This window comes from Citrus clementina, unplaced genomic scaffold, assembly GCF_000493195.1.
Source record: "Citrus clementina cultivar Clemenules unplaced genomic scaffold, Citrus_clementina_v1.0 scaffold_5, whole genome shotgun sequence".
Lineage (NCBI taxonomy): Eukaryota > Viridiplantae > Streptophyta > Magnoliopsida > Sapindales > Rutaceae > Citrus > Citrus x clementina.
Window position 1 is genome coordinate 38,337,035 of NW_006262201.1, and position 23,221 is coordinate 38,360,255.

Below are 23,221 nucleotides of genomic sequence, written 5' to 3' on the forward strand. Positions count from 1 at the left end.
TGTGAATGCCTAAATTTGTCCTTTCAATACCAATTTGGTCTAAATTTGTCCCTATGAACGTCTTCCTTGAATTAGATTTCAATTCTGCTTAAAATATCGATGCATTGATGTTGACAGGTATGCATGTTTTGACTTATAATACTCTGTATTTTCTAGAAAGGTACTTTACAAATTACAGACACGTTCAAGCTTTTTATTGTACTACTCAATTTTTTGTTCTACGAAATAGAAAAATTATGATGTGTAATAAAAAAAAATATCATAATATACAACGGACGGTTGTAAGGTAATTTAAACCTAGTTTTAGTCTATTTTACAAAGATATTAAGATATCTTGGGAAGTGTACATGATTACTAGTATATAATATTGATATTTTTTTGATACATTGAAAACCTCCCGAGAGTCTTAGTTATTGGTTATGTAATAATATATATGAGATCTCTATTTCTCGTTTGGTTTTAGCCTAGTTTTACTAGGCTCCAATGTATTAAAAAAAAAAAAAACTTAAGTAAATACTAAATCAGGTTCCGATGACTTTTAAATTTTTAATCTTTCTTTGGGTCCTTCGGCTGTGAAACCATGGGCTTCGACAAAAGGTGGGTACTCATTTAATTTTCAAATCTGGAAATGCATGGTAATGCCTTAAAAGGATGGTGGTTTCATGCAAGTCAAATGTCCTATTAGGATAAAGCCACGTCGGTGTCATGGGGAAGATAAAGGCACACGTGGCTGTCGATGAAGAAAACCAGGGGTCCATCCTCTGCCGCTGGTTTTGGAAATACAACACAGGAGCAGTGTCAAAGTATTTTACACTCCCGAATCCGGAGAAATTTTAAATTATACAAGTCGTATGAATACATCAAATATTATCTCACTCATTTAATAAATAAGTGGATGATGTTTTAGTATGAATTTTTATTTTAAAGATTATAATGTAAGTAGTAATAATTATATTAAATTTAATTATATATATTTATTAATTATAAGATTTCTAGAAATTTTCAATTACACGTGGGATGGGAGTCCACTATAATTTGGATGAAGTTGAAGGAACCGAAAACGGTATTCTCGTGCGCACACTGCTATAAATAGCGAGCGAACCCAGATTCCTTGTTCAGGCTAAACACTGCTAATTTTACAGGTGTTGAGAGTATCATCATTCATCATCAATATGTCTGGCACAGCTGGTCAAGTTATTCGCTGCAAAGGTGATTGACAATCCGCTTCTGCCTTGACTCCAGTTGTTGGGTTTCTCTGTAGATCATCTGTTGATGGATGATCGTGACATGGATCATGGTCACTCTGGTCATCCATTTATTATTGTTCTCTAAAGTTCTTTTTCGGACGGTTGTTAACATATGAGTCACTATTGTTTGACCAAGTAGTTTCCTGTATGATGATGAGCTTTTTGTGTGTCCAAAAACAAAAAAAAAAGGTTCTTTTTTTCAAGACTGATTCACGTTAATGTTTTCTTTCTTTTTTTTAAAAAAAAATTTTTGATGTAGTGAGAAGTGTTGTGTTCTTGGTAGCATGCGGTGCTTGTATAGTTGTTAATTGTTATACTGGCTTATTGGGTATATGTGGGTTGCAGCGGCGGTGGCATGGGAGGCGGGGAAGCCACTGGTGATTGAAGAAGTGGAGGTGGCTCCACCACAGAAAAATGAAGTTCGATTGAAGATCCTCTTCACCTCTTTATGCCATACTGATGTTTACTTCTGGGAAGCCAAGGTGACAGCAAATTCATATCTTATTCATGCATGTGGATTACATTTGTTTAACTAATGGTAATGCATTTCCTAAGAAGAAGACTCACCACGAGATGATATGTTGCCGATCTGTTCATTGTGTGTGTTTTAAGGAATTTTATTAATTCTTGTTGTGAGACTGGCCAAATTCTTTGATTATGTGGAGATTTGTTTTAGTATGAGCTCAAATCATATTGTGAATTCTTGGTATTAAAGATCTTCCGATGATTTTGTGAATCTATTGTTTCTTTGAGTCCTCCTCTGTTTCCATGGCATCTTTAATGTTGGAAACTAGATCTCTCCTACACTTGCATTGCTTGGAAACTGAAATGATTACTTTCTATTGCAGGGACAAACACCTCTCTTTCCTCGCATTTTTGGTCACGAAGCTGGAGGGTATGTTTATCTCTAAATGCTTAGAATTATATCTAAATGAAGCTAAAAAAAACAAATTTCTTGAAACTTTGTTTTCATCCATATATGGTAACATTCAATACTGATTGTACAATCTGGATGTCCTATCAGACACTTCTGTGTATTAACATTGGCCTCTTTTTTTCCCCCTTTTTGTGCTGCTGATGTCAGGATTGTAGAAAGTGTAGGGGAGGGGGTAACTGATCTCCAACCAGGAGACCATGTTCTTCCTGTGTTCACAGGAGAGTGCAAGGAATGTCCTCACTGTCATTCAGAGGAAAGCAATATGTGTGACCTCCTCAGGATCAATACTGACAGGGGTGTTATGATTAATGATGGTCAGTCGAGATTCTCGATTAAGGGGAAGCCAATTTACCATTTTGTGGGCACTTCTACCTTCAGTGAATACACTGTTACCCATGTCGGTTGTGTTGCTAAGATCAATCCTGCTGCCCCTCTTGACAAAGTTTGTGTGCTTAGCTGTGGAATCTCCACAGGTCTGAAAACTTCCCATCCCTTAACTCAACAATACTGGCAGTGCTATAGTTTCTAACTTATATAGGTTAATTTATCTTTTTTGTTGAAGGTTTTGGGGCTACTGTTAATGTCGCCAAACCGAAGAAGGGCCAGTCTGTTGCCATTTTTGGATTGGGTGCAGTTGGCCTCGCTGTAAGTTACTTTATTTGCTTTGTGTCCAATTTTTAGAGGCTATCTGCTCCAGAATCTAATATTAGTGTATTCTGTTCAATTTTTTAGGCTGCCGAAGGGGCAAGGGTATCAGGGGCTTCCAGGATCATTGGTGTTGATTTGAACCCAAGCAGATTCAATGAAGGTATAATGGTTAATATACATGCATAAAACAGAAAATATCATAAGTTATAAGCTCTACTCTATATCAATAAATGCATTTGTGAAGATGCATTCTCTGCTTCATATCCAATATGATTTGCTGTTTACTTATTGATGAAAGCGCATATTGTTATTCTTGCAGCCAAGAAGTTTGGGGTTACCGAGTTTGTGAATCCAAAAGATTATGACAAACCTGTTCAACAGGTTGGTTCCTAGACCTTTTTGAGTTATTTTGCAAATGATAGATCACAACCTTAGCTTCCAAAGCTGTTGTTTTTCTTGTAATTTGTATAATAATTTAATATCCTTTTTGCTGAATATGATCTCCCATTTGTTGTGTGCATTGTTTGTTGTTTAATTACATTTAGCCATGCTACCAGACTGTCATTTGATCATGCAGCAATTGATTTATGCTTTTTATGATCAGGTGATTGCTGACATGACCAATGGTGGAGTGGATAGAAGTGTTGAATGTACTGGAAGCGTCCAGGCCATGATCTCAGCATTTGAATGCGTTCACGATGTAATTAATTACCATTAGCCAATCTTCTGTTTACCGTTTGGAACAAAGTAAAAAATGAAAAGAAAATGAAGTAGTTATTTTCTAATTCTGCAATCTGGGTTCCGTCTCAGGGTTGGGGTGTTGCTGTGCTTGTGGGTGTGCCAAACAAAGATGATGCATTCAAGACTCATCCCATGAATCTGCTTAATGAGAGGACTCTTAAGGGTACCTTCTTTGGCAACTACAAACCTCGCTCTGATCTTCCTTCTGTTGTTGAAAAATACATGAACAAGGTAAGCATACGCTTTTGACTGTTTGAATGTGTTTGCTTTCTTTATTTTCCATTTCTCTAAACTAAAACTGCCTCAATGTTGCAGGAGTTGGAGGTCGAGAAATTCATCACTCACACTGTGCCCTTCTCGGAGATAAACAAGGCATTTGACCTCATGCTTGCGGGAGAAAGCATTAGGTGCATCATTCGCATGGATGGTTAGATGTGTCTGCTGTTGCTGATCAATCTAATGGAGGCAGAATGAAGATGATCACATAATTTTCCAAGTTATATATTACCCCGAGAATAAGTAATTTATGCTGTATGTTTGATGACTTGCTGCGAATGGCTTTCAAAGAGTTGTGTTTTCTACATATTTCTTACAGTCCCTTTTTTTGTTTTGTTTTTCTGTTTGATGACTTGCTGCATATGGCGTACAAAGAGGTGTGTTTTCTACCTATTTCTTACAGTACTTCTTTTTGTAGCTTATGTAATAAAGATTTTCGTGTAAATCTTCTTTCTTATACGCCGTTGCAGTGTTAATGATATGGTAATTACGCCAGTCGCTTTTGTCGGCTTCAAATAGACTTCTCTGCCACCTTAATGTAATAACCTTTGCCAAATCCCATTGTTGGTGCTCGAATGATTTCCCCAGGCTTCACTTGAGACCAGCTTTAAAAAAATTGAAAAAAATCAAAATAAAAAGGTTAAATTCTTAAATCTCTTGTGGCGCTCAAATAATGGCAGATAAATGAAAGCTCATCAACCTGTATTTCGTGGCCAAGACGTTAAGAAATAGTGTCAATAACACTTTACTGAACTCAGCACCAGGGCATAGTCTTATTCCTTCACCAAATGGGATGAAATTTTTAGCGGAGGTGACATTGTTTTCTGCCAAATGCTGTTATAAGTAGCATCATTTATCACTCACAAGCCAAATTTGAGGAATTGTGTATTTGTCGCACGAGTTTGATACAAAATGATGCAACCTTCCATCTCCATGGATTAAACACAAAAGGGTCTGTGTACGTTTCTGGGTTCAAGTGAATCGCTGATGGAACAACCATTATCGTCCAGCCTTCCGGGATTGTATATTCTGCAAAACTAAGGTTCCACTAAATAAAATTGAACTTGTCGCAAAATTATAATGAGAAAAATAAGAGTATAAATACCCTTTATTTGGATATCTTTTATTGCTCTTCTTAAGAACCCTGGTACAAAATTACCCATTCTAAGTACTTCATTGATCACCTGCACATTACCAATTATGTCTAAATCAGAAGAATTTCGGAAACTAATCCATTATAAAAAGAAAAATAAACTCATGCCTCACTTGTTTTGTAAAAGTCAATGATCTGAATTCCTCCCATGTCATCGCAGTTTCCACACTCCTCTTTTGTACAATTTCCTTATTTTCCCTCTGGAAGGTGACATAGAAAATAAGAAATAATTTTTAAATGCCCATCGAGGCTCAAGCTCAGCACAAAAATGTAGAAGAAAATACCTCCAGCTCTTGCACCACCAAAGGATGTTGAGTAAGTAGCATCACGGTCAAAGTTAAAGTGGTTGAGATTGTCTCAAATGTGGCAAGCAGAAGGCCAAACATCATGTAAGAAATGAGGTCACTTGTTAATAGATTGTTGTTTTTCATGTCCTCCACAATGAGCTCTAGGAAGTCCCCTCTTGTTCTTTCTTCAGGCAACTTTGCTTGCCGGTCCTCGATCATCATCTTCATAATCTTCAATGTACTTTTTTGCTTCTGAACATAGAAATTAGTATTACGACTTATTTTTAATATTTATGTTCGACCTTAATTTACCTATCAACTTTAGCTTCCGGTTCTCAACAAACAATTTTTTTTTAAAGCGGAAATTATTACCTTCAAGCACCGATGGTAGGTGGTGCCTGGGATGTTTAAGGGTAAAGACATAAGCCCTTCGAAAAAATGGGTAAATTCTTCAGCTTGAATTTCCCCATATTTCACAGGATCATAGCCAAAGAGATGACTCATTGTGAAATTTATTATCATCTGCGATGATGCACAAAATTTGAACCTGAGCAAACAATACTGGTTGGTGATTGGTAAATAATCAATAAAATGCAATATAATGAGGCAACTGACCACCGTACAAGCATGTTTCAGTTCAACAAAATTCTGGGTTGTCCAATTCAGTAAGGCTTGATTGATCATTTCTTGCAATTGAGGCAAGAGCTTCGCTTTCAAATTTTGAGGACCGAATTGATCAAAAACCAATTTCTTTAGACGCTTGTGAATGGAGCCAGCAATGATGCATGAACCATCTTTGACTGAGCCACTTAGGCCAACAAGCCTAACAAAGGAGTCCATGTACCACAATTCCACCAGCTTCCCTTCTTGTTGAAGAATAAAATGACTGATATCTGGATCAGATGACACCACAACTGATCGACCAACCAAGCTCGTCTGAAACAAAGGTCCGTATCTGAGATAGAAATTAAACCAAAAAAGAAGGGGAAAAAAAACAAGAAGCTAAATTACTAGGGTCCAATTAACATATACCGATCTATAACAAATAAAAGAATTGGTATAAGGCGCGCGCGCGCATACAAACGCATACTTATTTATTCTGGATTTTAGAAATGAATGAAGATCTAAAGACTTGCTGGGGATAAAGAATTGGATGGTTTCTCCAATGAAAGGCAAGCCCATGGAACCAGGAGGGAGCCTTATTCCTTTGCTTGTGGGGTTCCTCCATTTATGTGAGCAATAAGTCATGGCTATGATGATCACTAAGGGTATTATACAAATGGACCACATTTTACCACAAAATGATCAGTTAATGGGAAGTGTCAGTTTGGCAAGAGAAGAAAGATATCTGCCCTGCTCCTCAACAACAATAAGCTCTCACATAATTTCGAGTGCTACAAACAAATATATAGTTCAAATTTCAACTCAATATATAGCGAATCCTCAGATGTCTAGTAAAACATTTTGCCGGACACAGATTCTAATCAAAGGATGTTGCCAACGATAAGATTTACACAAAGGGCGGGAATTACATGGCCGCCTGCATAATTAGTGCAAAAATACACGAGTAATATAATTGACAAAGGCATTTACTCTATTGTATGAACATGGAATCGGATACTACTCGTTTCGGTGGACATTAGATTATTTCATAGTGTCACAATACCAAACAAGATCTTACATACAGGACCTTAGATGCTGATGAAGACTTCATGCATTTATGTTTTCTAATTTCACTAATGCTTGAGATATAAATATATTGCAATTGTTTTAATAATAATGAAATGCAAAAACAATTTATTTTTTTCTTTTAATTTCTTCTAAAGTATCTGCGTGTTATGATGAAATCGAGCATTACCAGAAACTAAGAAAGTAAAATGAAAACTAGAATTTTCACCCCAAGATCTTAATTAAGTTTGATTACATTCTAGATATGCTAAAAAGTACCACGATGTATGCATGACATTAGGGAAATACATTGTAAAAGAAAAAAAAAAATTTTTTTTGGGGTTTTTAATTTTTAATTTTTACAGGCTGAGTTCCCTATTAAAAATCCAGCTAAACTTAACGAGAGGCGGCTTCAGCTTCTTGGCTCGCTGATCGGCTAACTCCTGCAGTCGCCTAATCCTAGGCGCTAAGCCGCACACAAACTCTTGTGCACGTCTCCCTTCACCCGTCAAGCCTTCCAGCTTCTCCAATCCCCACCGTCCAATCAAAAACTCTAAAATATCCGCATAGTCATGTGCCGTATACACGCCAAGCCGCTGAGCCACTGCCGCAAAATGCGCAAACAGCCGTGGGTCATGCCCATCGTACATCAAGTGAGCTGGCATTGTGATTTTCTTGTTCATCAGATCAGCAATTGCGATCATGGCACCCGTGGGATCCACTTCAAGGAGCTTTTCGACGATCCTAGCGTAGGCGTTTTCGTGGCGCTTCTCGTCTGATGCAATGGTTCCACATATGCGCGCGAGCACTGGATCACCTCCCTCTTTCGACAGGCGGGCCGTGTTGCCGTGTGATATGAAAGTGGCGCGCTCTTGAAACGATGTGTAAACAAAGCCCAAATACGGGTTGTTCTCTGTCCCAGGGTCCTGTTCGGTAAATTAAAATGCCCATCTTGTCCTTAGTTATCAATTAAAATTAAAGAAAATAAATATTTCCAGTCAATTATACCATACAAGATACAAGTCCAGATGATTTTAACTATAATTTACGCTAATTTATTATATTGATCCTTAAGGTTTAATCAAATTGCAAATGACAATATAGTTTATAGTTTTTTTAATTTGAGTCCCTCCCATATAGAGGTGGCAAAAATACAAGTCCGAACCCCACTAGGGCACTGTGGGCCGAATATGAATCCATGCCGATCTTAGACATCACTTGATAAACCCGAAACTCGAATTATATTAAAAAAATACTATAAAATTATATTATTTTAAATATTTATATTTATTTAACTCATTTATCACATGTATATAAAGTTTTTAGACACTTAAATTTATATTTTCATGTCAAATTTTATTAAAATAAATTTAAAATTTATAAAATTACCAAAAAATATATATAAGCCGGACTTAAAAAAGCCGACCCAAGTTTTGCCAACCCTAGTGCCATAATGCCATTAAATTTCGGTAATAAATTCAATAGCGTAAAACTGTATAAGTCTATATTTAAATCATGGATTTATCAATAATTCAATATATAAAATTAAATTCTGTTATTAGAAATTATGGATTAGACTCTATGGACCTGTATGCCCAGAAAAAAAAGAGAGTACTAATTTATAATTTTACTAAAATTCCAAAAAAAATTGCAGAAATTCACTCACCATGCCAGCACTGATAAGATACTGGACAGTCTTCTCAATCATGAGCATATCGACCCGACCCGACAAATACAAGAAGCTCCTGAGCAAATCTCCATGGCGGTTTTCCTCAGCAGTCCAGGAGCGGTTCCAAATAGCCCATGGGCTGGAACTTGCACCGGTCTCATCTCTGACACCATCAAGCGTATTAATCATCGTCTGATAAGTGGGAATGGCGTCTTCAGTGATCATGTCACCCACCAGCACAACAAAGTAATCGTCAGGTAGCCCCGCAGTGCGTTCACGTAGGGCCCTGACTTGGTCAGTGAAGTCCGAAAAAGGCAGCGTCGGATCGGGTAAGAAGTCTTGGGGCTGCCAGCATTTCTCTACTGGTTTGAGTAATGGTAACACGTTTTGGGTGGCCCAGGTTTCTAGTGACTTGAAGACTTCGACTTTTTCGGGTGGCATTGAGTGTGTTTTAGGTTTCGGTGGTGCTGCGACGGCGGAGATTTGCCGGAATCGGACGGTGGAGGATGCGGCGGTGAGACGATGGTGGGCGGGATTTGGGACAAGTGGAGAGCACGCAGCAGGAGGTTTGGTGGAAGTGACGAGAAACTGAGAGGCTTGCATGGTGGTGGCACTTAGCACAGGGAGTGTGCGTCTTTTTCTTGAACTGGTTTTGTGACTTGTGAGGGCTGAGGAGGCTGGCACTGTTGGGACCAGGGGGGTATAAATAGAAATGTAGTCTGAGAATTGAACCCTTCTTTTTCCATTTAATCACAATCATGCCATTACAGAACTAATTATAATCCCTACTTAGGGATGGCAAAAATCCCCACGGGGACGGGTACCCTCGGGGATTTTCCCCATTCGGGGAGGGTACGGGGATAATTTTATACCCAATTTTTTATTCGGGGAGGGGACGGGGAAAATTTTTTACCCAATTTTTTATTCGGGGAGGGGACGGGGATGAGGTGGAATCCCCATCCCCTACCCATTTCCCCATTTTAATTTTTAATTTTATTTTTATTTTTAAAATTACTAATAAATAAATAACAAAATTATAAATATTGTTAAAAATAATAAATATCAAAATAGTTGTATGTTGGGAAAGTGGTCACCCTTTGCCGGGAATTAGTTGAAGAGTATTAATTGAAGTTTTCACCAACTGTTTATTGCTTTGATTATACTGGTAGTAGTTCTTCTACTAGATCTACAGGAGATTCTTATAAGAAAGCAACCAAATGGATGATAGGTTTTGATGATTATGTAAACAATGGAGATTGTGCAGTTGTTGCAGATGAATTAGATTCATATTTGGATGAGAAAGTTATACCTCGGATGGAAGATTTTAATATTTTGAATTGGTGGAAGACAAATGCTAATAGGTATCCTACATTAGCTCAAATTGCTAGAGATATTTTGGCAATTCCAATTACAACAGTTGCTTCTGAATCAGCTTTTAACACTAGTGGTAGAGTTGTGAGCCCATACCATAACAGACTTCATCCAAGCACATTGGAGGCCTTAATGTGCTGTCAAAGTTGGTTACGAGCTTACAATAGCGGTATGAGTTTATTTTAATATGATTAATTTAAAATCGAAAATAAAAAAATGTATTAGACTATTAGTTATTCGGGGACCGGGGACCCTCGGGGATCCCCTGTTATTATTCGGGGAGGGGATGAGGATTCTCTCAAGCAATTCTGACGGGGACGGGGAGGGGACGGGGACATATGTAAAATATCGGGGATGGGTATGGGGAGATTGGTCCCCTCCCCTCCCCTCCCCATTGCCATCCCTATCCCTACTTAGAATGAAACTTTTAATTTATTTTTAAAAGTGAAAAAAATGAGAGGCAAATTAAGATTTATAATAATTTAAAAATATTTTTAAAAATATTATTTTACGAAGAATGACCAGAATATAATTTTAAAAAATTTGATAATAAAAAAAAAGTGAATAAAGAATATTAATTAATCAGGGGTGATTTGGAGATGAATTGAAACTAAATCCCGGGATGCGAAAGTGTTTTAAGTAGTGGAATTTGTAAAACCAGGGGTGCAGTGGTTTCTAACTTTCAACTTCTAAAGGGACGGAGAGGAATATAAAACAAGTGATGATTGATTCTGTGGGTTTGAAAACGAGTCAAGTGAATTGGTGGCTGTGTTTTAGGATACCAAATGACAGCGCATTTCTTGTTCTTTGGTAACATCGAATTTTTTTTTTTTTAAAAAAAAATTAATTATTGATTAAACGACACTTAACAGTTGCAATTTTATTTTATTTTTTTTCCAGTAGGTGGGATTGCTGTTGAGTGTGGACACTGTCGTTGAGATCTGGTCAAACTCTGGTTGACCGTTTATTTCGAGTTCTTTGATTCGCATTTGCAAATAATTTGCGGCATCATTGCTCATTTTTACGATTCGAAATGACATTGACACATACTTCAGGCTTTATCCTGCCCTACACCATCTTAAAGTCCCCCGAGTCAAGAGAGAACAACTAGCGTCTAATTAATATAGCGGTTTTCAAAGTTTGCTGGCGTCAATTTTTAATTAGAAATTTTTTATTACATAAATTTTAAGGATAAATTAAAAAAATGTACATACTTTAATTGATATAATATAAAATAAAATGTTATGTATCAAAATTTATGCATTTTTATCTTTTTACTTATCCATTTTCATATGTTCAAGAAACCTGATTAAAATATTATCCCAGCTTACTAACATTAATTATTATCCAAGAACATGCCTAAATCTGGCATATCCCTTTAGAACTAAATATCTTTCTTCTGTTTTCCTAGGATGCTGATGATGTCAAATGATATACGTGAAATATGAGATTAACATTTTGGACCAAGTATCAATTATTGTGGAAATTACATGGCACAACATTTAGCAAGTTTACATACAAATATATGCATTAAAAATGACTCTTTTTTTTTTTTAAAAAAAAAGTATTACATACATGAACAAAAACTAAAATTTCATCCTTTACACACATGTAATTAGAGTTCAAACCTTATACTACTCATATCACCATATATAAGAAATTTCACTGTTTGAACCAACTATATCGCATCTAATCCCACAAAAAAAAATGATTATAAACAAATGATCCAGTTTGTTCAATCAAGAGAAATTTTCATCATCCCTAAGAACTCAAAATTTTCCAACTAATAACGAAGAGATTCCACATGACCATCAATTAAGTTGAGCACTTGGAAATCTCTTGATTCTTTTGCTTCCATATTTTCCACGTGGAAGAATCAAAGAAAGAACTTCAAACAACTATGGGAGAATGATGTTAATGTTGTCACTTTGATTTAGGACCGCCCACCAAACTAGAGTTACATCTTACCTCAATTAATATTGTGCTAGCAAGGCATTATAAAACATGGTGTATTAGTAAGTGAAGATTTTGATCGTCATAATTAATGATTCTGTTAAAAGTAATTAAGCTTCTACTTAGCCATTGAATTTTGGCCCACAACAAGCCATAACACTATTTGTCCGTTGCAGTTTTTATTAATATCATAAATAAATACGATAACAAATAAACAATAATGTGAACATGATTATCTGTTTCAAAGTTTTTGTTTAGTGTGTATTTACTACTCATCATCAATCGTGTAATTAGTTAGGCCTTATGTTCAATCTGATGATGGCGATGGTCGGAACCCGAAGAAGCTTCTCATTTGTCGAGGGTTATCTCTCTCAGCAGAAGATTTTGCATGCAGCCCTGCACCAAAATGTTCATTCTTCTTAATCACTTCATCGACGGGCACATCATCTTCAATCTCTAGTTTCACAGCCTTGGGTCCATGGGGGCCTGGCACAATTTCCTCCTTGACCTTGAAGTGCACAAGATCCGTTTCTTGAACTACCTTCTTCTTTTTCTTCTTGATGTAGCGGCAGATAGCAGCTGCAATGAATGCAAGGAATAAAAGGCCACCAAATGACACAAATAGTATCACAATCACTGGGGTGTGATTGTCTGGTGATGGAGACGGCGGAGGCGGCGGCCTAATTGGATGGTGTGGAGGCGGCGGTATAATTGGATGGTGAGGTGGCGGCGGTGGCGGGTGACGTGGTGGCATTGCGGATGGCGGTGGCGGTGGCGGGTGACGTGGTGGCTTTGCGGATGGCGGCGGCGGCGGCTGGAAATGGTTATTAGGTGGGAAATTGGGAGAAGCCATGATTTTGATATTAATAGATATAAGCTTATTCAGGTGATTCTATAATTGTTGTGAGGAGGATGGTGAGTTTGGGTGCCTATTTGTAGTGCTTTGGGTCGCATTGCTTAATATTTTTGTGAAAATTCCGACGTCAAGTTTCAAATGACGTGACTCTCATGCTAAGTTTATTAGGAAGCAAATGGGGTTTAATTTGTTTGCATTGGAAAACACTTCTCACCATCGTTTTCTTACCTTGTTCTTCATCAAGCTTATTTCTTTGCCCAAAATATTTTGGGATTTGATGGACGCATCTTTTAACCGTTATTTTACAAAAAATATTGTGACTAACAACAAAACGTCAAGGCTGTATTAATTCTTGCTTGGTTTCTGTTCATCCATGGCAGCTTGGATAACGAGGCAGCATCAATAAAGTGAAACGCAACACGATCTTTCGATTGTTTAATTACAAGCAAAAGTAGAGACGCAACTTGGTTAAATGTCGAATTAGATTCAATCCAAATTGCTCAATTGTAGCCTTTGTTCTAAAGTTGTAGTTGACATTCTAATATTTGAATTTCAACTAATATGGCACTATTACATTTGGTTAGTTATTAATATTTCACATGATATTACAGTTATAAATTAATAAAGTTACTAAATTCGTTGAGACTCAAGTTGGGACTCAAATGTTATGATCTCTAACATTATAATCGTCGTCGCCATCGTTGTCATCATTATTATTATTTGAGAGATTGCCCATTTCTCTCAATTAAAATCAATAGATATGTCACTTATCTCTCTCTTTTTTTTTAATAATAATCAATAACTCTTGATAGTATAATTTTATAATATTACCTTTATTTTCAAATACATTTTAACTCCTATTTAGCATAAATTGAATAAATCATATAAATAAGAAATATATGTTTCAGTATGAATAAAAAATTAATAACATGATATTTTTCTTATACTTTTTTAGTATTTTTAAACATTTTTCTTATAATAAATACATATATTTATATTTACAAAATAAATTATAAAGTAAAAAACCAATTTACTCCTTTTTTTCCTTTAAATTTTTAAGGGACAAGAAATAACAAAAGTGGTATGTCTTTATACATATATAAGTAATATATGTTGATTTCAGTAAAAAAATTTAACAACCCCCCTTATTATTTTCGTGCGATTATCTTCAATGCTTTGCGTAATTCATGACCCATCTGCAAGATTCCCACGAACGTATGGATGTCCATTTTGGATTGCCATACGCATTACAAAAGTTAACAATCATATTGGCAAATGAATTAAGTAAAAAAGGGTGCTAATGGTTCTACACAACTAGCTCGAGCCTCGATGGCAGAACAAGCATTGAGATATAACTTCAGCTTAATGGTAAAATATCAAGATTATTTATTGTTAGGCATGACTAACATTTATCATAGATATTACTAATTAATCCTAATATTTGTAGGGTAGTTTTTATTTCTAGAATAATTATTCACGGTAAATCAAAGGACAAATATTCACTAGCAAATGACACAACCGCAAGGGCAAAAGATACACTAACGTACGCGAACCAGAAGGTTTCTCCCTTTTCTAATATGAGATTACGGAACTGGCAACCAGACCAACTGGGGATGTAGCTCAAATGGTAGAGCGCTCGCTTTGCATGCGAGAGGCACGGGGTTCGATCCCCCGCATCTCCATTTTTTTATTTAAAGGTACTTATATCAGAAAATTATAACTCTCACTGAATATTCCTTTATTTAAGGGAACTTACATTCAATGGACTATACAAAATAGATCCAAACAGTCGACCAGAAAGAACATATTACAATTTACAAACAGAGAAGACAGAAAGGCCATTGCATTCCAATAGCACATTGCGTCTTTGGCCATTGGCTAATGCCCTGCCAGGAAGAAATGATGAAAACTAAAACAGAAAAATAAGTCGGAGGAATTTGTAAACTAAGGCCATATCTCACAAACGTTTCCAGAATCGGAGTTAAAAGATCACACTGAAAAAAAAAAGTTTTTCCCATCCCAAGTGTGATTAAGAACAGTGCATGCTCAATGCCAGAGGATGGAAAAGAATTTGGCTTGGTGCTCATTGAAGGTATGTCCCATTCTTTGACAGCAGATAGGAGAAGAGAATTTCATTCCACATGTCAGGAACTCCAGGTAGACACCAATGGCTACAATCTGGAACAGATGGATTGTCACTCCAACTTCCAACATGAGCATCACCCCGGAATGCCCCCATGGGTGTAACATGCAGTACTGTCACTGGGGCTGCCGTTTTCTTCACAACATCGATTATGGTATCTGAAATTGAACTGCGATCCTTCCCTTTCGTATCCAATGAAGGGAGTCGAGACACTTTGCAAGAATTACGGTTTTGGCCACTGGCACAAATAAGATAAAACTGTCGGTCAAAGTCACATATTAAGGCAAAATTATTTTATTCTTGGAAGATCAATGAGAATAAATAGATGACAGTCAAGCTCCACACTACTTGTAGTCAGATTTTTCCTTTCATTGTGTAAAACACGTGGTACCAGTTTCCTTACGTGGAATGAACTACATGTGCAAAAACTCACGGATTGCCAGACATTGATCAGAATATTAAGTTTTACTGTTAAAAAATGAAAATTGCTAGAGAGCTCTCGGGTAATTTAACAACATTATGAAGTACGTATAATGTTATCTTCTAAGTGAAAACGGTTCAGGGTGAGCAGGTTTAGAAAACCTATTGTAAATTATTTGCAGTAACTCAATTCAGCATCTGAAACTAGCACTCATTACTTGTAGCTAAAGCTAAGTAGATGAGCTGATGCAGGATTTAATTGAAAGAGACTTTGACCACAATATTTGGGCTATCTCATGATGCTACTAATAAAGAAATTATGTTGTATAGAATGATTAACTAACTGACATACCTCCAATGCGATGCTTCAAAAGTCCGAAAGAATACACTTGTTCTGTTAGTGTTAATTGAAGTGTCAACCCAAGATGCCCATGTGTTTAATGCTGCTTTGAAGGCAGTAGTGGTTGGCATTCCAAGCTTCAGAGATCCACCTACCTGAAAATAGCAACCCCTGTCCGAAAATCATGTTAGTAGCAATCTGGAAGCATAACCTAAATAGCAAATGGTAAATCTGAAAATTTGCAGTTACAACCTCATGGGAAGATTATTAAAGCACTATTGAATGAGACAAATTCTTTCCATATGCAGACATGAGCACAGAAAGGGAGACACCAAAAGACTGCAAAATATTCTGTGATGCCTAATATATGCATGAGTACTTATAGATATGCACACAGTTCAGCTAGCCAAAGTTGAGGATATTTCTCCATTCTCCAGAACTTTCTAATATAGCTCAATATTCATAATACCATTTAAGTGTCTATATCTCATGAATTTGTTAATGCATTTGTCAATATCCAAAGTGGAGTAAAATGTAGAAGAGGTTAATAAATATAGACATTAAGGGTTCCATAGAGAACAAAAAAGTAAAGTTCAGTGATGAAAATAAAGTAGAATAAAGCATGCTCAATATCAAAATCTTAAGAAGGCTACTAAAAAACAGAACCAAAAAAAAAAAAAACCATAACATAGCTTAGTTTTAGGTAAATATGCCACATATTAATGATGAAAAACACAGCTCAAAAAATTAGACAACTTACATTTCAAAAAGCTTTGTCCGTGTCCACCAATGTCCTGAATTAAAAATCAAAACATCAGTATCAGTCCACTCGTTGCTGATATGATCCATCTGGTCAAGTTTCAGTGTTGACTTAACCCTCTTTGGGGCATGCCTTGGCACAGGACCAGGGTGAACCAAGAAAACTGATCGATAGAAGTCAATACGAAGATTAAATGAACTAAATCGTACACCCAAAAATCTAATCCTTTTAGTAATCTTATTTCCATTAATTTCATACACACTCCTCTTATCCTCCACACCTGTCATGAGCAAACATATCATTGACTCCCATTGCGTTCTGCTTAGTGAATCACCAACAAAAGCAATTCGTTTCCCACGAAGCTTTTCAAGAATTTCTCGAGCATTAAAACTTGGAATTTCACAATTGTTCGGCTTCCACCTCCATTTTGTATATCTTCTATCTTTCCGCCCATTAGCCAAGCAATTAAATCCACGCTCAGCAAAAGGACAATCAGAAGCATTATATAAAGGGTAAGTTTCATCTTGAATCCACTTTCCTTCAAAAACATTGCAACTACCGACAGAATTACTTGATTTAGGAGTCTCATAACTGTCAGTCACTGGCTGAAACTTGGGAAACAAATACAAATACGCACACATTATAGCTAAAAGGAAGGTTACCAATGAGCCAGAGGCAAGCACATAGAATGGTTGAAAAATCCAAATTTTACAGTGACCCTTTATTAATTTGTTGCTGAAACTGAAGACTTCATAGTAAACAGATCTGAAATGACCAAATAACGAACTCAAACTGAATCCAGACACCATATCTGTAAGAACAACTACCTCAGATAACAACTACTATCAACATAAATCTGAATCTGGTTAATTATAAACAGATCAATAAACAAAATTGAGCACTCTAAGATTCATAAGGTACAGAATCTTTAGCAAACTATTCTTCAAGTAACGTAAAAATGGGCTTACAACACTTTTTGCGTAATACGTAAAAGGAAAGCTGACAGATTTTGCAACTGGGTTGTGGAAAAAGAAGCTTCTAGGTTGGAGACCCATGCAGGGGAAGCACTGTCACTAAAGGGTTTGTTAAGCATTGAATAAAATTTTAGTAGAAGGGTAAGAAAAATTTGGTCTTTTGACACAAGTGATTGTGTGACAGGGCTTACTACCACCTAACGCTTAGTTGGTCTGAGAATGATTTATCAACTAAGCAGAGTCAGTGGAATTCGCGGAACAAATGAAAGCAAAATGTCCCTGATTTTTTATGTTTTCTAAAACGTCATATAGTTTCTACATTTTTATCGAGTAGACACTTAACCAAGTAACCTCTATTAAATTTAACTGAGTACAGTTGTAAATATTTTTCTTCTTCTTTTTTCTGGGGTGGGAGGGGGAAATAAAGTACCATTGTAAATTTGTAACATTGAATTTCGGGTCTTTGAGTTTGACCATCTTAAGGTTAGAGGTAGAGGATATGGCTCAATATTAAAGAGGATTTGTGCTATTTAAATTGTATCAGGGACCTATTTGACACAATTGGAGAAACTGTACTCTTCTTGAAATATCATAAAACATTAGAGATGCGGATGTTATTATCCAAAATAAACATGGGTACTTACAGTGACAGCTGATTTGTAATCATCATATTATAGGAAGTCTTATCATCTCATGTGAAGTCTAACTAATAAATTTAATGGAGTCAAAAATATAAAGACAAAGTTTAAGTAAGCTCGGATCTCATCCGTGCACAGTTCTATATACCTTCTGTCTACATCGAACAAGGCTAGAAAATCATCAAATAATTACAAGTTGATACCCTTCAATTATACTATTCAATAAAAAAATTCATCCAAATTTTCAAGCAATTGTGTTTTGTAAAAGATATTGAAAAACATCCAAGGCAAGACACCGCAAAGCATCAGACATCAGTGTTCCTGACGGAAGCTCTAGTGTCGGCCTTAATTATCCAGCTGAACCATCAATTGATTGGAGATTTTTCAAGCAATTCTTTTTATTACGCATCATCCTTCAATCTTCCTTTCACATTATTATTCTGGTGCTGCTTCCATCAGCCTTCTCATACGCGATGCAAAAACTACCATACCGGTAGATTATTTAAAAAAGTAGACTAGGTCCCAATCATCAGAAAGAGGATTAGTAATGGCTTCCGGTCATTCTCTTCCCGCAGAAATTCAGAAGTCAGAGACGGTGTTCAACGTTTAGACTTTAGAAGCCAACTTCTGAAAACGAAACTAAGCTGCCGATTCTGAAAGAGCTCCTTGCTTTTCAGGGCCATTCCCAAACAGTTAGGCCGTAAAATTTCAATTGCATCGCCAGTGCACACCCAAACAGAACCAACATGAGGGGATGTCTGCAGCTCTAGATCGCCAAAAGTACCAGTCTTGCCTGCCTATCTATGAGCCATATATTAAAATATCTTCAGTATATGAAGTATATTGATCCCTATGCCTCAAAACAGTCAGACTGATTCACATAAAACAATGATTTCACATCTGCTTAAGCAGATAGCTATGTACTTCATCATCATTTCATTTTAGGCATCGATTTCAGGAAAGTAGCTTTCCTTTTCCATTGATGCTGTCAAATCCTCCAAAACTGCACAAATCCTATCCGCATTGGGATGAGATGTATCCCCCGCAACAAAAAAGTTTGTGTTCTGTCCTAAAACTATCCAGCTACATCCAGGAAACTTTTTGACTCCTTTTTCTCTCATTTCCCTCCTCAAAGTGTTAACCTCATTCCAGTTCCCCAATGCAGCATATATATTAGAAAGTTGCACATAGGGTGAAGGATTTTCAGGTTCCAGCTCAATAAGTTTCTTGGCTGCCAACCTTCCCCTAATATCATCTCTGTGTACTCCGCAAGCACCTAGAAGTGTAGTCCAAATCCTAGAATCAGGTTCAAAAGTTAGTTGTTCAATGAATTCCTCTGCCTCTTTCAGAAAACCCCACCGACCAAGAAGATCGACCATGCAGGCACAGTGATCTACTCTAGGTTGAATCCCATGACAACTTACCATTGTCTCAAAGATCTGGCGACCTTCAGAAACCCTCCCTGCATGACTACAAGCAGTGAGAACACCAAGGAATGTGACATCATCAGGCGTTGCTTGAGTTTCCTTCATCTCATGAAAGACTTTCAGTGCATCTTCTGCATAGCCGTTTTTAGCAAACCCAACAATCATTGAGTTCCAGGAAATAACATAATTCCTTTCAGCCATTTCATCAAAAACCTGTGCAGACCTTTTGACATCCCCGCATTTAGCATACATGTCTATAAGCGCGCTACCCGTTATCTCATCTAAGTCATAACCAGTGTGAAAAATAAGAGAATGGATCTCTCCACCATCTCTCAAAGAGGATAAGACAGCACATGCTCTTAGGACACTGACAAATGTAGCCTGATCAGGTAGGACATTGTGACTACGCATTTCTCGATAGAAATGCAACGCCTCATAATTTGAATCATTTTGAGCGTGTCCCGAAATAACAGCAGTCCATAAAACTGTACTTTTTGGATTTGGGAACTCTGTGAAGAGTAGTCTTGCATCTGTATTTCTCTTAGAGTTCATATACATGCTCAACAGAGCAATGTGAAGGAAGTCATCATCAAACAGAAGGCCCTTCTTGACTATAAGACAGTGAATTTGAGTTCCCAGATGGAACTTGTAAGGTCCATCACATGCATCTAACAGACTTGTAAAAGTTATATCATTTGGGCTCAATCCTTCAGCCTGCATCCCTCGATACAGAACAACTGCATCCTCTACATTGTTTTGGGCATATCCAGCAATCAGAGCATTCATAGAGACAACATTCCGCTGAGGCATGCAAGACAAGACTTTATGTGCAGCCCCAATAAACCCACACTTCACATACATGTCAATAAGTGAGCTTCCTACATAAATATTGCTTGTTTCTAGACTGGTCTTAACTGAGAAACAGTGTACCTGTTCTCCTTGAGGAAGACCTTGAACGTTTGCACAGGCACTGAGTATACTTGCTGATGACACGTCATCAGGCACAATCCCAACCAAATTCATTCTTCGAAACATGTTAAAAGCCTCAAAAACATCCCCTTCTTGCACATATCCAACAATAATTGCATTCCAAGAAACATTGTCTTGATCCTGTATGCGCTCAAATTGTTTCCTGGCTTCCTCCAAAGCTCTAGACTTTGCATACATGTCAACCAATGCATTTCCCACGTATAAGTTTGTTGCTAACTTGTTCTTGATAATGACTGCATGCAACTGGCGACCCATTTCCAAATATTCCAAGCAAGCACAAGAACTCAGAATGCTAGTGTAGGTAAAGTCATCAGCATGAAAACCAGAGCTCTTCATAGCAAAGAACAGGTCCACCACTTCATGGGCATAGCAATTCTGTGAATAACCTCCAAGCAAGGCATTCCATAAAACAGCATTCCTTTCATCTAAAGAATCAAACACTTTCTTCGCAGATTCCATTTTCTCACACTTGGCATACATATTAATCAAAGAGCTCGCCACATAGACATTAGAGTATAAACCCTGTTTAATAGCCTCAGCATGAACAATCAAACCAAAATCAAGAGCCGCTAAACTTGAAATACCACTCAATACACTCCCTAACGTGGATCGTGAAGATTTAACACCCGCTTTCCTCATCCTCTTAAAATAATTAACAGCTTCTGCATCATATCCTCTCTTGGCATGCCCAGAAATTATCACATTCCATGCGACCACATTGGGGTTTTGCATCTGAGCAAACAATTCACGTGCTTCATCAAGCCTTCCTAGGTTAAAACACACATTTATTACAGTTACAAAAGCCACCTGATCTGGAACACAGCCTACTTTTATCATCTTCTCAAACAACTCAAATGCTGCCTCAGGCAAACCAGCTTGAACATACCCAGCAATCATTGATGTCCAAGAAACTGTATCCAAATCCACTGCGCCATCAAAAACCCTCCTTGCATCACTCACATTATTAAGCTTGGCATACATATCAATAAGAGCACCCTTACAGAAAGAACTCGACTCAAACCCTAGCTCAATAACATGACAATGCAATTGCCTACCATAACTGACATCCATTGATTTGGAACAAGCAGATAAGACTATAGCAAATGTGAACTCATTTGGAACCCCTCCACGATTACACAACAACCCGAAAGACTTAAAAACATTTTCAAACGACCCTCGTTTTGAATACATAGATAAAATAGAATTCCAAGCCAAAATATCCCTATCTTCAAGCCTATCGAAGACCTTCTCGGCCAAGTTAACAATGCCACACTTTGCATAAAGATCAACAATGGCATTTCCCAGCAACCCTTTTGACCCAAATCCAAATTTCAGGCTCTGGGCGTGGATAATTCTGCTTGTTATCGAAGCTCGGATAAGTCTCTGAGACGATCCGTCGAACATGTGGCGGGTTTTGATCTGTTTGCATTGTTGGAGGCAACTCTCCAGAAGATGTGTGTATATGGGATTTGAGACCAGATGAGTTGACTCGGAAGGAAGCTTTGAGAAGCTTGAGTAGTGAAGCATGGAATGTGGGCTTGGGTTGGGTGATGATATGTAGAGAAATCTGAGACGCATTGACTTCAGGCATGACACGGTTGGCCTTGGCTCACTTGAGTGAATCGGTCTTGTTTGTTTGCTCGTACTAAGGATTTTAATATTTTATTTTCTCCCAATTTTTAGAAAAAGGAAGAATCAATCATATTCATACATGGCTGTTTCGCGCCAAAAGTAGTTAGGTCCACCGTTTTTTTTTTATTTCCACCGGAGTAGGCAAATAAGAAACGCCCTGAAAGTCAATTTTTTTTTATTAGGATCCCTCTAAGTTACGTGCATGTACCTTACAATCCTCTTACGTGAATAATGAGTAGACCCACATAATTCACTATTCATATGAGAGGGTTGTAAGGTACATGCATGTAACTTAGCATTAGCCTTTTTATTATTATTATTATGCTACTTCAAAATTAAGAACTTTTACCCTGATTTGTTTTCCTCCAAAGACTTATTTCCATTTATCCAATACATTACGTGAGAAATAATAATTCCTCACATCTCAACTTCTTAATAATAATAATAATAATAATAATTGGTGTCTACTGAGAAAGGGCAAAAGATTTTTGATGTGCAAACTTGTTAGAGTGTAATCCTACCATTTAACCCTTGGTGTAAAATTTAAATCAATTTTCACTAAGGATGTCAAGAGTTATTTCTAAGGCATTAAATACATGGGTAAATTATCACTGTTGGATTCAAATTTCAATAATGAAATTAGTTATATTATTAAATGATTTAAATTTTTTATAAAACTTATAAAAACGGTAATGAAACTTTAACAAAAAAATAGATTAAAGAATAAAAATGAGTTATACTTATTATTTTTATTTTTAGTATTCTTGTGTGTGGGGAAAATAGATTAAAGAATGTGGTCAAGAAAATTTAGTAAACTTATTAGGATTTGTATTTTGATTGGGAGAGTTAGGGAATAAGAGGAAGATAAGGTGTTTTGGCTAAAGAGAAGGAGTTGGCTAAAATAGATTTTTGTTTATTTAATTAAAGGAATCATATATTCTCAAAAAAAAAAAAAAATTAAAGGAATCATATATGTTGTCTTCTTAACGTGCTACAAGCTTAATATATACCATGTCATCTAACAAGCAATTCTCAGAGCACCTTTTTTCTTTTCTATTATTCTACCGTGGATAGTATAATTATATTTCAAA

At 36.8% G+C, this 23,221-nt stretch overlaps 5 protein-coding genes, 1 non-coding gene and 1 pseudogene across 6 annotated transcripts; 2 read left to right on the top strand and 5 right to left on the bottom strand.

Annotated features, from left to right (window-relative positions):
- Positions 1-1,050: 1,050 nt before the first annotated feature.
- Positions 1,051-4,306, top strand: LOC18042022 (alcohol dehydrogenase 1). Its single transcript, XM_006434317.2, has 10 exons — positions 1,051-1,209; positions 1,593-1,729; positions 2,096-2,142; positions 2,332-2,657; positions 2,747-2,829; positions 2,917-2,992; positions 3,152-3,213; positions 3,437-3,532; positions 3,643-3,804; positions 3,889-4,306. The coding sequence occupies exons 1-10, from the start codon at positions 1,173-1,175 to the stop codon at positions 4,003-4,005; spliced, it is 1,143 nt and encodes a 380-aa protein (XP_006434380.1). The 5' UTR covers positions 1,051-1,172; the 3' UTR covers positions 4,006-4,306.
- On the bottom strand, positions 4,103-6,744 carry LOC18040515 (annotated as a pseudogene).
- Positions 6,745-7,190: 446 nt separating this feature from the next.
- LOC18040514 (stearoyl-[acyl-carrier-protein] 9-desaturase 6, chloroplastic) lies at positions 7,191-9,286 on the bottom strand. The gene is made up of 2 exons (XM_006434322.2): positions 8,624-9,286; positions 7,191-7,883 (listed from the first exon to the last, which is right to left on the bottom strand). Exons 1-2 carry the CDS (start codon positions 9,227-9,229, stop codon positions 7,317-7,319), a joined length of 1,173 nt encoding a protein of 390 aa, XP_006434385.1. The 5' UTR covers positions 9,230-9,286; the 3' UTR covers positions 7,191-7,316.
- A 2,971-nt stretch (positions 9,287-12,257) lies between these two features.
- LOC112098204 (proline-rich receptor-like protein kinase PERK2) lies at positions 12,258-12,803 on the bottom strand. The gene has a single exon (XM_024183851.1). The coding sequence runs from the start codon at positions 12,801-12,803 to the stop codon at positions 12,258-12,260; it is 546 nt and encodes a 181-aa protein (XP_024039619.1).
- A 1,612-nt stretch (positions 12,804-14,415) lies between these two features.
- Positions 14,416-14,488, top strand: TRNAA-UGC. Its single transcript has one exon. It is a non-coding gene; the product is annotated as a tRNA-Ala (tRNA).
- A 45-nt stretch (positions 14,489-14,533) lies between these two features.
- LOC18040458 (protein trichome berefringence-like 7) lies at positions 14,534-17,669 on the bottom strand. The gene is made up of 3 exons (XM_006434323.2): positions 16,470-17,669; positions 15,722-15,880; positions 14,534-15,187 (listed from the first exon to the last, which is right to left on the bottom strand). Exons 1-3 carry the CDS (start codon positions 17,276-17,278, stop codon positions 14,890-14,892), a joined length of 1,266 nt encoding a protein of 421 aa, XP_006434386.1. The 5' UTR covers positions 17,279-17,669; the 3' UTR covers positions 14,534-14,889.
- Positions 17,670-18,492: 823 nt separating this feature from the next.
- Positions 18,493-22,163, bottom strand: LOC18040459 (pentatricopeptide repeat-containing protein At3g09040, mitochondrial). Its single transcript, XM_006434324.2, has one exon. The coding sequence runs from the start codon at positions 22,074-22,076 to the stop codon at positions 19,023-19,025; it is 3,054 nt and encodes a 1,017-aa protein (XP_006434387.2). The 5' UTR covers positions 22,077-22,163; the 3' UTR covers positions 18,493-19,022.
- Positions 22,164-23,221: the final 1,058 nt, after the last annotated feature.

What these genes read in the sequence shown, in the direction of transcription:
- LOC18042022 (XM_006434317.2), top strand. Translation starts at nt 1,173, where the DNA reads ATGTCTGGCACAGCTGGTCAAGTTATTCGCTGCAAAG. An exon ending in TCAAGTTATTCGCTGCAAAG is followed by an intron (nt 1,210 to 1,592) that starts GTGATTGACAAT and finishes TGTGGGTTGCAG; the next exon opens with CGGCGGTGGCATGGGAGGCG. An exon ending in TTGAAAAATACATGAACAAG is followed by an intron (nt 3,805 to 3,888) that starts GTAAGCATACGC and finishes TCAATGTTGCAG; the next exon opens with GAGTTGGAGGTCGAGAAATT.
- LOC112098204 (XM_024183851.1), bottom strand. Translation starts at nt 12,803, where the DNA reads ATGGCTTCTCCCAATTTCCCACCTAATAACCATTTCCAGCCGCCGCCG.
- LOC18040459 (XM_006434324.2), bottom strand. Translation starts at nt 22,076, where the DNA reads ATGCGTCTCAGATTTCTCTACATATCATCACCCAACCCAAGCCCACAT.
- LOC18040514 (XM_006434322.2), bottom strand. Translation starts at nt 9,229, where the DNA reads ATGCAAGCCTCTCAGTTTCTCGTCACTTCCACCAAACCTCCTGCTGCG. An exon ending in ATCTTATCAGTGCTGGCATG is followed by an intron (nt 7,884 to 8,623) that starts GTGAGTGAATTT and finishes TTTACCGAACAG; the next exon opens with GACCCTGGGACAGAGAACAA.
- LOC18040458 (XM_006434323.2), bottom strand. Translation starts at nt 17,278, where the DNA reads ATGGTGTCTGGATTCAGTTTGAGTTCGTTATTTGGTCATTTCAGATCT. An exon ending in CGGACAAAGCTTTTTGAAAT is followed by an intron (nt 15,881 to 16,469) that starts GTAAGTTGTCTA and finishes ATTTTCGGACAG; the next exon opens with GGGTTGCTATTTTCAGGTAG. An exon ending in TTTGAAGCATCGCATTGGAG is followed by an intron (nt 15,188 to 15,721) that starts GTATGTCAGTTA and finishes TATTTGTGCCAG; the next exon opens with TGGCCAAAACCGTAATTCTT.